General features: G+C 38.9%; 1 protein-coding gene across 2 annotated transcripts in view; it reads left to right on the plus strand.

Moving 5' to 3' along the window:
- GPR141 (G protein-coupled receptor 141) overlaps positions 1-15,501 on the plus strand; it is a 44,828-nt gene extending 29,327 nt beyond the window's left edge. For both annotated transcript variants that reach the window (XM_030308237.1, XM_030308236.1), the window contains one exon: positions 13,594-15,501. In XM_030308237.1, the coding sequence (XP_030164097.1) occupies positions 13,608-14,513 (906 nt within the window). In that variant the 5' untranslated portion in view covers positions 13,594-13,607 and the 3' untranslated portion in view covers positions 14,514-15,501. The remainder of the gene's footprint in view (positions 1-13,593) is intronic.
- Positions 15,502-16,034: the final 533 nt, after the last annotated feature.

The raw sequence follows: 16,034 nt of genomic DNA on the forward strand, positions 1-16,034 counted from the left end.
GACAAGGCCCTCCATAACAGTCTCTCAGTATGATTTTCAATCTCAAAAAGGGCGGGGTGGTTAAGGACATAGTTCAAAAAGTAAAAAGGAATTAAGAAAAAGTTTCAGGAGTCTATCTTTAGGACAAATTAAATTTTAGTAATTAAATTTTAATTCAGCTTTTTCTATTATATTGCAATCTGATGAACTGCTTCGCAAATATTGACTTTAGAGAATGTTGAGTGGACCTATTTTAATTACTTCTCCAAGTCTCTTGCTAGTATTCAAATTAATTGCCCTTAAATACTCTGGTCACAAGACATAAACAAATGCAGTGGAGAAACAAGGATCAACTGTCTAGCAGATTCCCCAACTCAGAGGAGAGCAGCGATGCAGCAGCAATGGAATGCCCACTTTTTTGTTCAGGAGGACTCTACTGCTACAACCCAGTGAAGTGACACTCAGCATTTGGGCTCTAGTGCTGCCACTTGTTAGCAGAGTAACCTGGGAAAAGTTGCTTAACCTTCTTGAGTCTCAATTTCTGATCTGATACTTGGGATAGAAAATACCCATGTCCTAGACTTCTTAGGAGGATTATAAATAATGTATGTGAAATTTCCATCACAGTGTCAGGAACGGAGGCAGGGCAGCTATCATAACCAACACACTGTGTTGAACAGACATACCCGTTGTTGATAAAAAAGCATACATTCAAAGGCACCTGGGACTAAAGAAGGGAGGAGAGTGAGCCTTGGCTAATTTCTGACTAAATTGTCTGGCTAATTTCTCAGCAGCTTTGACTTGAGGAAAGTTCTTCTGAGTAAGCTTATATTTTACATTACCCTTGAAGCTATGGTACCTTCCTACCACAGATGTTAGTAATTCCCAAATGAAATGCCATCTTTCCCTTAATGAAGAGGTTCAACATTCTCTAAAGTAATTTTCCATTCCTGGTCCTCCTAGGTGTTCTGTTGGCCATTGCATCTTGACTTGTTGGTAGATTATATTCAGCTGAGATCAAGGATTTCCCAGAGCTCTATTTAGATATGAAGGGGAGCCATGGTTTGAACAGAAGAACCTGTAGAACTTCTGACAGTTTTCTTTCATTGTTGGCTTTGCTTGTTGAGGGCTGAGAGTATAGTGTATGATCAAGAATTCATAGCACATTTTAATACCTATAGGCCTAGAGATGTGTGCAAAGTTCTCCCCAGGAATGGAAAGACCTCACAGATTTCTCCTTATTTGGGGAGAAAATAGGTGGTAAATAGTGTGCCAAGATGGCTTACTAAGCAGTGTAACTCTCGCTTTGTACAAAACCTCTGAGTTTCAACCTCATGGGGTTCTGACATCAGCTTTCGCTTCCTTTATGGGTAACCAGAAGTTGTGAAGTCAGGAACAATGTTTAACAACTCAATTAACTGGAGAGATAATAGCTCAAACCCAGAATGTTATTGTTGGCTGGAATTGATTTTTTTTGATTAGTGAGACTACAGATGTAACTTTGACACTGCCTAAGCAAGCATTTTTTATAATTTTAGTTGAACACCCAGGAGACTCCTTTCAAACAGAAATAGAATAGCAAAGATGAGGACTGTGAGAGAAGGCAAACATACACACACAAATATAGGGGGATTTTTTTTTCATGTATATTACTTAGTCATATAATTCTCTCAAATGGATTTCTGTTGACCTGACATTTATGTTTTGTTGTTTTTCACACTGCCTCTGGTATTTTCGGAAAGATTTTTTTTTTTTTTTTTTTAGCTACCCTGAAGTTATCCTTAATGTGGAGCTCTCATTCTAGAGTCTTTTCTCAAAATATTTTGGATAAAATGCTGCTTGATTTTTCCCAGAGTGATTAAAGTGAATGCTCCTATTTTTTTTTTTCAATAAACATAACAAAATGTAATTTGTTCCGAGGATATCTCACAGGCAGGGAAGCTGTTTGTCCATCTACAACCTTTTCTCATTGTTCCGCCTCTTCTACCTGGGCAGAATATTCATCCTGGCTCCTAACTGATATCCTTGAAGAAGTATCCTTGGGGGAGGGCTTCAATCATGGCTCTGCCACTCAGAATCTGTCTTTCATGTCTCTGGACCTCTGTACTCTTTCCATAGTGGTCTTGTGTCATGAAAACAGTTCTGGACTAGAACAGGAGACCTGAGGTTTAGATAGTGACTGCTTTGTTAGATTAACGAAAAGTCCCTGTGTGGTCTGCAGTGTCTTCCTCTGTTTAAATGGTGGTGATCTCTAGATTTCATTCTGATTCTAAGATTTTGTGATGTTGTCTTCTGATCCCTGGTACAGGTGTCCCTCTGGCCCTGGTGACACAGCGGTAAATCACACATCTTTTGTGGATCCTTCATTTCTGGGGACAAGGATGGGTGTGAAACATAATGAGGAAAAAGCGAGACAACAGTGACAAGTGCTCTTGTTCTCTCATATTGAATGGATTCACCCACAGGCCCATCTGTGCAGTGTGGTAGGAGGAAGTGAATCTAGGGATGGAGTGGGAAGCAAAGAGGAATGAAGTGTAGGGTCAAAGAGACCAGGCCACTGAGGTATCTGTCTAGCCAGGACTCTTAAGTTACACTTCTCTTCTCTCCTCCCAACAGGAAGGGAGTAAGTTGCTTAGCACCATTGTTTCTGTCTTAATTCTTTACCTTGTCAGTAATAATTCTCTTTCTCCTTCTCATTACCATTTCTCCTTCTCCTCTCTCCTATCTCATTACTCAGTTCAGATAGTTTCTCTCTTTCTAAATAATGTCTTTATTGAGATATTATCTGTATACATACCATAAAATGCACTGTTTTAAAGTGTACAATTCAGGGGTGCCTGGGTACCTCAGTCAATTGAGCACCTAACTCTTGGTTTGGGCTCAGGTCATAATCTCACGGTAATGGGATTGAGCCCCGTATCGGGCTCTGTGCTGGGTGTAGAGCCTGCTTGGAATTCTCTCCCTCTCTCTCTCTCTCTCTCTCAAAATAAATAAAATAAACATTAAAAAAGGGTGTACAATTCAATGGGTTTTAGTATATTCACAGAAATGCATACAATTCTTTTTAGTAAGTAGAGGAAGGAACAATATAGTGATTTCAGAGGTGTCTGCACTAATTTTCTCGTTTTTAAATTTGTCTACTTACCATTTTTTCTTGTTTGTTTTCTGTTTTATTGTTTCTCCTCCCTTCCTTTGCTTAGATTTATTGGCTTTACTGTATTTCATTTTTCCTTATAATTTGTAAGGCATACCAACATCTATTTACCAAGTTGGCCATTCTTAAATTTCATCAAAAGTTTAAACTCATAGTTTTTGGATTCTCTGCAATTAAATACTACCTTTAATCCCTTCCCCAATAAAACAAAAATCTTAACATAGAATTTTTCCTTTTTATTTTCACCACCCCCACCACGCTGAAACCATATTTTAGTTTTGTGTGGTAACATTATAGATTTCGCTGTGTTTCACTTATATTTTGGTTCACTATTCTATTTTTGGAATCCCATACATCCTTTCTCATTTTGCTGGAATTTACATTAATAATTCAGGAAATATCTGAGAGAGGTAAACTTTCTGAGTGTTCATGTATCAGGAAATGCTTTTCTACTCTTCTGAATGCAGGTTTGGTTGCAAGCAGAATTCTAAATTCAAAATCATCTTTCAAAACCATTCAGATTCTTTTCCCCCCAGCATGTAATATGTCAGAAGTCTAATGCTGGTTTGTTTCTAATTCTTTTATAGATTATCTGTGGTTTTTTTTTTTCTCTATGGGAACTTTTAGGATGTTTGGTTCCATTCATTCAATAATTATTTATTAAGAAGCTACTAGGCACAAAGCGCTATTACAGATGCTAGAGGTAAAAAAGTGAAAAAAAAAAACAGAATTCTTTGTCCTCAAGGACTTGATTCTAGTGGAGGCAACAAGAAGACAAACAAACAAACAAACAAACAAACCATATGGTGGGTCAGTGATAAATGCTGTGGAGAATGATAAAGTAGAAAAAGGAGATGAGGTGTGCTGTGTGAAAGTGGAGTATTGACATACTAAATATGAAAGCGAGGAAGTGAATTACTAAGATGACCTTTGGCCAGAGACATGAAGGGGGGTAAAGGACAGATCAAGCTGTGCAGATATCTGGGAAGAATACTCCTGAGGAGGAAACTTCATGTGCAAAGGCCCTGAGGTGAGAACATTCCAGGGAAGTTTGAGAAAAAGCAAGGAGTTATTATGCCTAGTTGGAATATACCAATGAAAGTGATAGTGGGGCGCCTGGGTGGCGCAGTCGGTTAAGCGTCCGACTTCAGCCAGGTCACGATCTCGCGGTCCGTGAGTTTGAGCCCCGCGTCGGGCTCTGGGCTGATGGCTCAGAGCCTGGAGCCTGTTTCCGATTCTGTGTCCCCCTCTCTCTCTGCCCCTCGCCCGTTCATGCTCTGTCTCTCTCTGTCCCAAAAATAAATAAACGTTGAAAAAAAAATTTAAAAAAAAAAAAAAGAAAGTGATAGTTGTAGGAGATAAGATCAAAGAGAGAATGTGGGGGATGTGGGGTTAAATTCTGTAGGGCCTAATAGACCATTTTCGAAATTTTGATTTGAGTCTGAGTGAAATAAGAAGCCATTAGAAAACTGTGATAAGAAGAATAGCATTGAAAGAGCATGCTGGTTGCTGAGTTGAGAATAGACAACAAGGGAGGCAAGAGTCAAAGAAAGGAGAATTTATGGGTTTGTCTAATATTCCTAGGGAAAGATGATGCAACTTGAATCACAGTTATAGCAATGTAAGTGGTGAAGAGTAGACATATTTTAGATTCTACTTTTCATAATTTTAACTTAGAAATAATGTTTTAGGAGTTTATTTTTAAGTAATGTCTACACACAACATGGGGCTTGAACTCACAACCTCCAAGATCAAGAGTCACATGCTCCACCAACTGAGCCAGCCAGGTGCCCTTAACTTAGAAATAATTTAAAAAAATTTTTTTTTAATGTTTATTTATTCTTGAGAGAGAGAGACAGAGACAGAGTGTGAGTGGATGAGGGTCAGGGAGAGAGAGGGAGAGATGGAATCTGAAGCAGGCTGCAGGCTCCAGGCTCTGAGCTGTCAGCACAGAGCCTGACATGGGGCTCGAACTCACAAACTGTGAGATTATGACCTGAGCTGAAGTCGGATGCTTAACCGACTGAGCCACCCAGGTGCCCCAGAAATAATTTTGTTTATACCTGTTAAAAGCATAAGAATGGTACAAAAGACTCCAATATACCCTTCATACAGATTCCCCAATTGTAATAATTATCACATTTGGTTTTCAATTTATATATATGTATCTATGCATGCATGTATGTGTATGTATATATACATATATAGATACATATATATTTATTATTACGATTTTTTGATTTAAGAGTAAGTTGAAGACATGATGCCTTTATGATATATAGTGTACATTTTCTAAGAACATGACATACTCATATAATGACATAGAATGATCAAAGTCAAGAAAAAAACATTGATGCAATGCTATTATTTAATCTAGAGACTGTTCATGTTTTGCCAATTGTCTCAGTAATGTCCTTTATAGAAAAACATCTGGTCCAGTAGATTATTTTTAAGGAGGAAGGATTAGTGTTGGTTAAGGAGTGTAGGTGAATTTGGGGAGAAAAAGAATCAAGGATGACTTTCAGGTTTTTTACTCAAGCAACTGGAGAATGTAGCTGCTATTACCTGAGCCTGGGAGGGTATCAGGAAGAATGGTGTATGTGTGTTTGGGAGATGGGGAGGAAGAGCACAGTAGTTCAGCTTTAGATATACTAAATTTGAAATGTTTGTTAGACATCCAAGTGGATATGTGAGTTTGTCTTCTGTGAGCTGAAATTCCATCCTGATGTGCCTAATGTGAGTCTTTTCTATTAATTCAGCTAAGCACTGGTTAGATCCTTCAACATAAAGATATCATCTTTTTTTACGTGTAAGGAATGTTCTTCGACTCTTTATCTGAATGTTTCATTCCATTCTGCTATTTCCAGATGATGTTGGAACTTCTAAATTTGCCCTAGGTGTTTCTTAGATTCTTTTTTTTTTTTTTTAAGAGAGAGAGAGAGAGAGACAGAGAGAATGAGGCAGGGAGAGGAGCAGGAGAGAGAGAGAGAGAGAGAGAGAGAGAGAGAGAGAGAGAGAGAGAGAGAAGCTGAAGGAGCCTCCACGCACAGCACGGAGCCCAACATGGGGCTCAATCCCACAACCCTGGGATCACAACTCCAGCCAAAATCAAAAGTTGGATGCTGAACCGACTGAGCCACCCAGGCACCCCTCTTAGAATTTCTTTTACATCTCCTATCTCTTAGGCTTTTTGTTGTTGTTCCAGCTGTGGGAATCCTTCTGAACATTCTTACAAGCTCACTAATTGTGTTGGTTCAGTACATCTTTTATTCAATAACAACTATAATTGAATTTCACATCATTCTCTTCTCTTTGACAGTATCAATTACATTTAAAGTTACTTTTTCCTCTTTTCTCTTTCAGAAAACTAACTAGACTCTCAGTTCTTTGCCTGAGGGGTTTAATGACTTTTTAATACGGCATTTGTTCTCTTAAAATATTCAGTGACTATTCCTGTCCTTTTATCATTGATTTGATATGAAGATGTCACTATTTGCTAACGGACATACCTGAAGCACACAAAGTCTTCTCCAACCCCAGAGTCTTCAATTCTGTTCAGTTTGGGTGCAAAAAATTCCCCAAAACTCCCCTGGGTGGTACCAACTTGCACCAATCTTTATGATATTTAAACTTGATCAGCATAATAGCCTCCTAATGGTATCACTCTTTTTGTCTTGCCCCGCTTCAATCTTTTCTCCATTCTGTTGCCAAAACCCAGCTTTTGGAATTGAAATATTAAATGGCATTTTACATTTTAAAATTACATCTCTCATAATTTTCAGGATAAAATAGGAAATCCTCAGAGTGGCAACATGAGGGCAACATGATGACAAGTGTCATCTACAGACATTTGCCTGTATTCTGCTTATTTGCCTAATGTTCCAGGCACATCAAACTACAGGTGATTCTCTGAACATGGATCCATGCTTTTTATCAGCCTCTTGTCTACACCTGGAGTGCCCTACCTCTTCTCTGCTTCTGGAACTTCAAAACAACCTTCAAGATGCAGCATCTGTTGTACATCTGTGCCCAAGAACTACTCTATTGCCACTACATTCTGTCTCCACTGTGTTAATCACTCCCCTTTCTGAATTATTGGTGCATTTTTAAATATACCTGTAGGTGTTATAAATAATTTATGTACGTCTTCTCCTCTATCTGATAGAAAGAGATTTAAATGCAGAGGTGTGTTTTATTCACCTCAGAATCTTCACTATGTACTATATATACATAAGAAACATTGATGCGATGCTATTACTTAATCTATAGACTGTGGCAAGGAGTCCCTTAAATGAAATGGAAAATCCCAAGTTGATTATAGCTGCTTTTCTGTTTAGAAAGAAGGGGGTCTGGGACCTGATGTCTATGTACTCATGAGGATGTGGACTAATTAATGCCATTTTGTAGGACTCTAACAATTTTTTAGGACTCTCACTTTGAGATTGGTCTCTGATGTTGGCTCTACCATGGATTCCTTATAAAATAGCCACAGAGGCCACTTCCATGTCTCGCTTTTGATATTAAAGTAGTCCTCGAGCCTTGGGCAATGACCAATGAGGCCCAAGCAAGTATGTGGGAAGGGAAATGCCAAGACACAAGGAAACAGTCCCCAGCCAAACCACAGGGTAAACCCAGGAGTTCTGCTATGCGTGGGTTGAGGTCAAAACAGAACAATGAAGAAATATTTCAGGCAGAGCAGGGGAATCCTGGTGGTCTAGTGGCAGAGAAGCTAGGTACAGAATGATAAAAGGCCAGTGGCAGGGATCTAGCATGGCATGCTAAGAAGTTTATACACCTCCAAGAGACAACGGGAGGCCAGGGGAAGTTTTTAAATAAGAGATATAAAACCGTTTATCATACAACCTAGACTTCAGTGTCCAGTGTCCAGCTGTACGTTTGGGGTCTGTGGAGAGAAGAAATGACCTGGAGGTTTAAAAGAGAACATTCTGGGGCGCCTGGGTGGCGCAGTCGGTTAAGCGTCCGACTTCAGCCAGGTCACGATCTCGCGGTCCGTGAGTTCGAGCCCCGCGTCGGGCTCTGGGCTGATGGCTCAGAGCCTGGAGCCTGTTTCTGATTCTGTGTCTCCCTCTCTCTCTGCCCCTCCCCCGTTCATGCTCTGTCTCTCTCTCTGTCCCAAAAATAAATAAACGTTGAAAAAAAAAAATTAAAAAAAAAAAAAAAAAAAAAAAGAGAACATTCTAAGAATGGCATGAAGGTCTGTAAGTCCAAGGCACAGGATGAGGAAACAGGGGTAGGGAGAAGGTCATAACAGGAGGTTCACCTTGAAACATAAGTTGGGGTCAGATTGCAAAAGGTTTTATGGTATGGTAGATGTCATACTTCATTCTTTTCACTAAAAGGAACGAAGAAGGATTTTAAAGAGGGGAATGAAAGAGGGCAGAGGGAGACTGGTTTGAGGCCAGGCTTCTTGCTGAGCATCAGGGTTCAATCACAGATAAAGAAGAGATCCCTACCAAGGCAAGGTGGTTCATGGAGAAACAGGGAGACAATCTTACTCCCTTAGGAAGAGTTTGCTCTGGGTCTATAGTTTATTTCTGGGATCTTGACATTAGTTACTGGATTAGATCCAAATGGAGCCCTATCAAGAATATGTTTAATAAAGTCAAAGCAGTCTTTTACCATTATTTCACTCATTCAGTTAACAACTCGTGCCTACTATTAAAAAAATAATGTTACTTCTGAAAGAAATCCAGTGTCTAAAACAAGTACACAAATGACTAAAATAAAGAATTAAACTAGGAATTAATAAAGCAGTGAAGAAAGGAATGAGGCACCTAAGTAAAGCATTTTGAGAAAGCAGCTGAAATGTCTAAGGGGCAGGAAGGAGTCCTGAAGGAAATGGAACCTGAGTTTAGATCTCAAGGATACACAAAGGGGATTAAACAGGATAGAATATTTCGTGAAGAGGAAAAACGATGAAGATATATGGATGAGATATCTAAATAGCATCAGCAAATAAATGTTATAGATGTTGTTTAAAGCAATTTCCTGACTCCTTGTACTAGTAATGGATTATCTCCATGGAAGTGCAACTATATCCCTTACCATCTTTCAGGTCCTTTTTAAAAAAAAAAGAAAAATTATTTTTGAGAGAGAGAGAGAGAGACAGAACAAGCACATGGGCAGAGTAGGGCAGAAAGAGAAGGGAAATAGAGAATCTGAGGCAGGCTCTGCACTGTCTGCAAAAAGCCCGATGTGGGGCTTGAACCCACGAATCATGAGATCATGACTTGAGGCCAACTGACTGAGCCACTCAAATGCTCCACCTTCTTTCAGGTCTTAAAGAGATCAGCTGCACTCTTTTTTTTTTTTGTTTCATGTTTATTTATTATTGAGAGACAGAGAAAGACAGAGCATGAGCATGGGAGGGGCAGAAAGAGGGGAGACAGAATCCGAAGCAGGCTACAGGCTCTGAGCTGTCAGCACAGAGCCCGATGCGTGGCTCGAACTCACAAACCACGAGATCATGACCTGAGCCGAAGTCAACACCCAACAGACTGAGCCAGCCAGGCACCCCCTGCACTCTTTAACAACAGTTCATATTATATTAGACAATCAACTAGGTAAATAAAGACATTTGTATAATTTCCAGGTGTAAAGACTTTGACCCCAGGAAAATAGGTATACCCTCTGATCCATCAAATCCACACCTAGGTAAATTTCCAACAGAATACATACTTATTTTTACAAAAGATATTTATAAGAATGTTCAGAGTAACATTATCTATAATAGCCTTATAACTGGAAATAATACTATTATCCATCAAAAATATAGCTGTGGCATATTCATACAATAATCTAATATACCACAAAAAGAGTGAACTAAAACTATACACGTGAATGAATCTCAAAGCATAATGTTGAGTGAATGAAGCTAGATACACACAAACAAAGGACATTAAACTCATATAAAATTCAAAGTTGATAGACCTACTCTATGGTGTTAGTTATGAAGATAGAGGTTACCTTTGGTGAGGCTATGTTTACTCTTAAAATTCACTGAGCTATATACATACAGCTGAGCACTCTACTATATATGCATGTTAGTTTTCAATAACGATATTTACATTCATTTTAAAAATTCATTAGTTTCTGTGGATAAAAGGAAAACATGATTCTTCTGTAGTTAGTCTTGTTTGGAGGCAGCGTAACTGAGAATTATGGTCTATGTCATAAATGCCATAGTAGAAGCAAGCGTGGTGCATTTTCCATGGGGCCAAAGAGGAATGGCACACTATCTGAATTGCAAATGGAGATGATCAAAGGCTTCCCGAAGGACACCCTGCTTCTATGGATTCTTTTTTTTAAATATTTTTTTAATGTTTTATTTTATTTTTTGAGAGACAGAGAGAGATAGAGCATGAGCAGGGGAGGGGAAGAGAGAGAGGGAGACACAGAATCCAAAGAGACTCCAGGCTCTGAGCACAGAGCCTGATGTGGGTCATGAACCCACAAACGCGAGATCATGACCTAAGCCAAAGTCAGAGGCTCAACCGCTCAACCAAATGGGCCACCCAGGGGTCCCCCTGCTTCAGCGGATTTTTTTTTTTTTTTTTTTTTTTTTTTTTTTTTTTTTTTTTTTTTTAAAAATTTTTTTTTTCAACGTTTTTATTTATTTTTGGGACAGAGAGAGACAGAGCATGAACGGGGGAGGGGCAGAGAGAGAGGGAGACACAGAATCGGAAACAGGCTCCAGGCTCCGAGCCATCAGCCCAGAGCCTGACGCGGGGCTCGAACTCACGGACCGCGAGATCGTGACCTGGCTGAAGTCGGACGCTTAACCGACTGCGCCACCCAGGCGCCCCGAGGATTCTTAAAGGAGAAATAGGAATTGATCAGCTTTGCCAGGGTTGTTAACTGAAGACAACAAAATCCACTTTAGCTGGTGCAAGCAGGTGTCTAGGGGCTCTTGGGTGGCTCAGTTGGTCAAGTGTCCAACTTCAGCTCAGGTCATGATCTCACAGTTTGTGGGTAGTCCCACATTGGGCACTGTGCTGACAGATCAGAGCCTGGAGCCTGCTTCAGATTCTGTGATTCCCTCTCTCTGCCCCTTCCCTGCTAGTGCTCTGTCTCTCTCAAAAATAAATGAACATTAAAAAAAAAAAAAGCAGGTGTCTACTCTGTAATACTTTACACAGTATCTTGTAATGTCTGGGAACTAGGGAACAGAGATCATAGCAGTTTATACATAAGAAAGGAGTATTTGAGACAAATGACTCAAATAAGACTGATTATACTTTCTTCTCTCAGAAATCAGTCCAGATTCTAGTTCAATAGCTGAAGATAATGATGGACAGAACTTACAGTGACACATTTACCATTAATTCAGATACAAACACAATATAATTAAATGTTTACTTGAAGGAACTACTTTTCAAATGGAAGAATAAAAGGGAAATACAAAGATTACACAGCACATAGAACAAATATAACATGAAAGAATCTTTTAAGTGGGTCACATGGAAATTCTATTCCATGCCCACAAAAGCAGAGGTTTCCTGGGGTCAGGTTATTATTATTATTTTTTAAATTAGTTTTATTAAGGTATAAGTTATATGCCAGGAAATTCACCAACTTTAAGTGTGCAATTTGTTCAGCTTTGACGAATAACTAGAATTGTAACCAACATGATATAAAACATTCCATCTCTGCATAAACTCTCCCAGACCCCTTTGAAGCCAATCCTACCCCTGTTACCTGTGTCCTGGACTACACTCACCTTTTGCCTCATTAATTTTGATTTTCTAGAAAAAAAAAAAGTACAATATGTAGTCTTTTGTGGCTGCCATCTTTTATTTAGTACAGTGCTTCTTTAACTTTTAAAATTATCTCCCCCTTAAAGAACATTTTTAGCCATTTGTTACCTAACTGTTTCTCCCCTCTTTATGAAGTTTTCATGCCATAGATATACTCTTGTCCATTTGTGTACCTATGTATATTTGTGTTTCATACATGGAAAGATTTTTTTCACACCTTAAGAATGGACTTCTGAGAATATATGATTTACATGTACACCAGTATAATGTTTTTGTAATTCATCAGTGGTTCATTTTAACTGCTGGGTAATTTTGATTATATGAAGAGACATTCGTGAAGTGAGTAAGAATAACTGCAAATGTGTTACAAAGATCAGGTACTAAGAGTATAATTCAATTACTGCTCTTCCTCAGATATGATCCTCAGTCTCCCTGGTGTCAGTAAACAGATCTCTAATCACACAATTGTTCAAGTTAGAAATCTGGGAGTGACTGAGATACTTCCCCCCCCCCCCTTCATTTCCCTATATACAATCCATTAAATTCTGTCAATTTCACCTCTAGATCATTTTTAAAATCTGGTCTCAAGGGATCAGATTTTGCCATGACCCAGAACATTGCAGACATGGAAGGATTTTTTAAAAAATGTTTACTTATTCCGAGAGAGAGAGAGAGAGAGAGAATGAATGCATGCACAAGCAGAGGGGGGTGGTGGCAGAGAAAGAGGGAGAGAATCCCAAGCGGGCTCTACACTGTTAGCACAGAGCCTGATGGAGGGTTGGATCCCATTACCCTGGGATCATGACCTGAGTCACCCAGGAGCCCCAGGATTTTTTTACTCTGAAAGAAATGGGAAGCCACTGAAGGAATTTAAGTAAGAAAAGAAATGACTTAGTGTAACTAAAGGATTACTAACTTTCATTTAATAAATAATAAATTAGAATGTGGATAATGGGTTAGAAGGGACTAAGACTATTTAGGGAAAGGATCTTTTCAGAGGAAAAGTGATAGTGGTTCTTCCACGAATTTGAAGGTGTGGGAATGGGAGAATTGGGAGATATGCTGTGTTTTCAGTGGGACCCATGAGAATTTAGCCAAGGCCTCACTGCTAGATTACAACATAACTATGGTGAGAAATTCACATATACACTCCTATTGTTTATTGCTGCTTCGATGTAGTTGATTTTCCTTGGCCAAACTATTTAGCATCCTAATGAATTATGAATACTCTTGCATCATTTGCTGATGAGTTGGAAGGAATTAGAGAATTAGAATCATACTTAAAAGAGAAATATTTTGTACACTTAATGCATCTACTCAACTTTCCTTCCATGCTATAATTTTTCCCCACTGGCTGTTACAGTAATAGTATCCATGTGTCAGCTTCAGATGGTCTGCAATCCAGTTTTATGCAAACTGTTTTGACTATGTACATACATACATGTCTCTGGGGGCCTCTCAATGAAGTCTTTAACCTATTAAAGCTTAACAATCAATGACTTAACTATGTTTTCAGTCTCAAGTATACAGATATGCATATGACATAGTCTTTATTCTTAAGGTACATAAAGTTTATATCATATACACAGATAAGTGACAAAGTCATATTGCCAATGCTAGGAAGGAGATATGAACAAAACTCTGGAAGCTTTGTCAGTTATACTGGTGTTTTGTCTCTTCTAGGCGACTTCTGAAATATGGCTGACCACAACAGTTCTTCCTGCAGTCCTATATTGACACCCCATTTAACCAGGCTCTACTTCATAGTGCTCATTGGAGGACTGATGGGCATCATCTCTATTTTGTTCCTGCTGGTGAAAATGAACACGCGGTCAGTGACTACCACAGCAGTCGTTAACCTGGTGGTGGTCCACAGTGTTTTCTTGGTGACAGTGCCTTTTCGCCTGACATATCTCATCAAGCACATCTGGACATTTGGGTTGCCCTTCTGCAAATTTGTGAGCGCCATGCTACACATCCACATGTACCTCACATTCCTGTTCTATGTGGTGATCCTGGTCATCAGGTACCTCATCTTCTTCAAGCGCAAGGACAAAGTGGAATTCTACAGAAAACTGCATGCTGTGGCGGCCAGTACTGGCATGTGGCTGCTGGTGATTGTCATTGTGGTACCCCTGGTTGTTTCTCAGTATGGAAATTCTGAGACGTATGATGAGAAACACTGTTTTAAATTCCACAAAGAACTTGCTCGTGCCCATGTGCAAGTTATCAACTATATGATAGTCACTATTGTTATAGCCATTGCAGTGATTCTCTTGGTCTTCCAGATCTTCATCATTATGTCAATGGTCCGGAAGCTACGCCACTCCTTGTTGTCCCACCAGGAGTTCTGGGCCCAGCTGAAAAACCTTTTTTTTATAGGAGTCATCCTTGTTTGCTTCCTTCCCTACCAGTTCTTTAGGATCTATTACTTATATGTGGTGGCACAGTCAAGTGACTGTAACAACACTGTTGCATTTTATAATGAAATCTTCTTGAGCGTAACAGCAATTAGCTGCTTTGATTTGCTGCTCTTTGTTCTTGGGGGAAGCCATTGTAGACAAAAGATAATTGACCTATGGAATTGCTTTTTGTGCCGCTAGCCACAAACCACAGTATTCAGAATCCCTTTATGTTGGGAGTAAAAATGGGCACAGAGAGGCAGGAAGCGTTATTTCCTTACTTGATTAAAACCATGCCTTGATGCAGCCAAACAAAAAGACTATAAAATGTCAGAGCATTCATTCCAGTTCTTATTTAATCCCTGCCATCTCTAAATGATGTCTATAGAAAGACTAGTGATGTTCAGTCCTCTTGGAGCTGCACTACAGCATTATTTTCCAGTATAAAATGTCTACATGGCCCATGTAGGTACCATGGGTTTAATGGTTTCTGAGTTTCACCAGCTTATTTTGGTTTCATCAGTTTGAAACATGGTCTTTTTCAAGCTTTGGACAGATTTAGTCCTCTAGTTCTTTTCGTTCCACTTAACCTTAGGTAAATTAATCCTGGCAATGAATCAGCCCCAAAGGCACAAACTCTACTTGGTTAACCAGATAAGATGTCCATTCAATTCCCACCCTGACAAATAACAGATAAGGGTGGAGAGCAGTAAGACATTTTTCTAGATTATCATAACTTTGGTAGGAAGTCACTTATCTAGCAATAAAGAGAAACAGAACTCCTTGCAGCCTTCTGCGGTAACAAGGCTATCTAGATTTGTCCTTTAAAAAGTCAAGTTTAAGAACATGGGATCAACATCCTCAATAAATCCAAAAATCATTAAAAAGTTTACTAAACATATATAAATGAGGGTGAAACTATAAGTTAAATAATATTCCTCACCAATATGCTGGTAAGCATTAAAATGAGTTCCTAAGGAAATGATTAATTTTTTCCCCTTTATGCTTTTTGAAAATAACTCTAGATGTCTTGAGCCACAGTTAATTTAGATTTTCCTTGGAAACAGAATGTTATACATTTTAGAGTTCCCTTCTACCCTTAAAGTTACAAGTCTTTAAACAAAAACAATATTCTTAAAAAAGACCTTTTGAGAAATCTAAATAAAAATTAATTTAAGGGGCACCTGGGTGGCTCAGAAGGTTAAGTTGGCCCTTGTCTGACTCTTGACTTTGGCTCGGGTCCTGATCCCATGGTTCCTGAGTTCAAGCCAGACTCCACGTTCAGACTCCACGTTCACAGCATGGAACTTATTTGGGATCCTTTCTCTCTCTCTCTGCCTCTCCCCAGCTCATGCTCTCTTAAAATAAATAAATAAACTTAAAAAAAAAAAGGAAAAATTAATTTAGACTATGAGATTAGGCTGCTAAGTTGATACATAGGTTTGTGGGTTTTTTTCCCTTCTTGCTCATATTTCTACTATTTTTCCCAAAGTTTTATAATTCTGAAACTCTCCAAGGAACTGACGCAGTTTCATTTTTAATGCTTCAGAAAACCTAAAGTGATTGGTGCTAGGGATAAAAGAATGGAATGAATTAAGGTAAGGTTTTTTTCCCAGCAAAATAAATGTCCAGAATTTAAAGATTTCTCTTAATTTGTTATACTCTATGGATCCACAAATTTATCAGATGAATAAGAAATATCCCTATGAGTTTCTATGATCA

Source organism: Lynx canadensis, chromosome A2 (assembly GCF_007474595.2).
Source record: "Lynx canadensis isolate LIC74 chromosome A2, mLynCan4.pri.v2, whole genome shotgun sequence".
NCBI lineage: Eukaryota > Metazoa > Chordata > Mammalia > Carnivora > Felidae > Lynx > Lynx canadensis.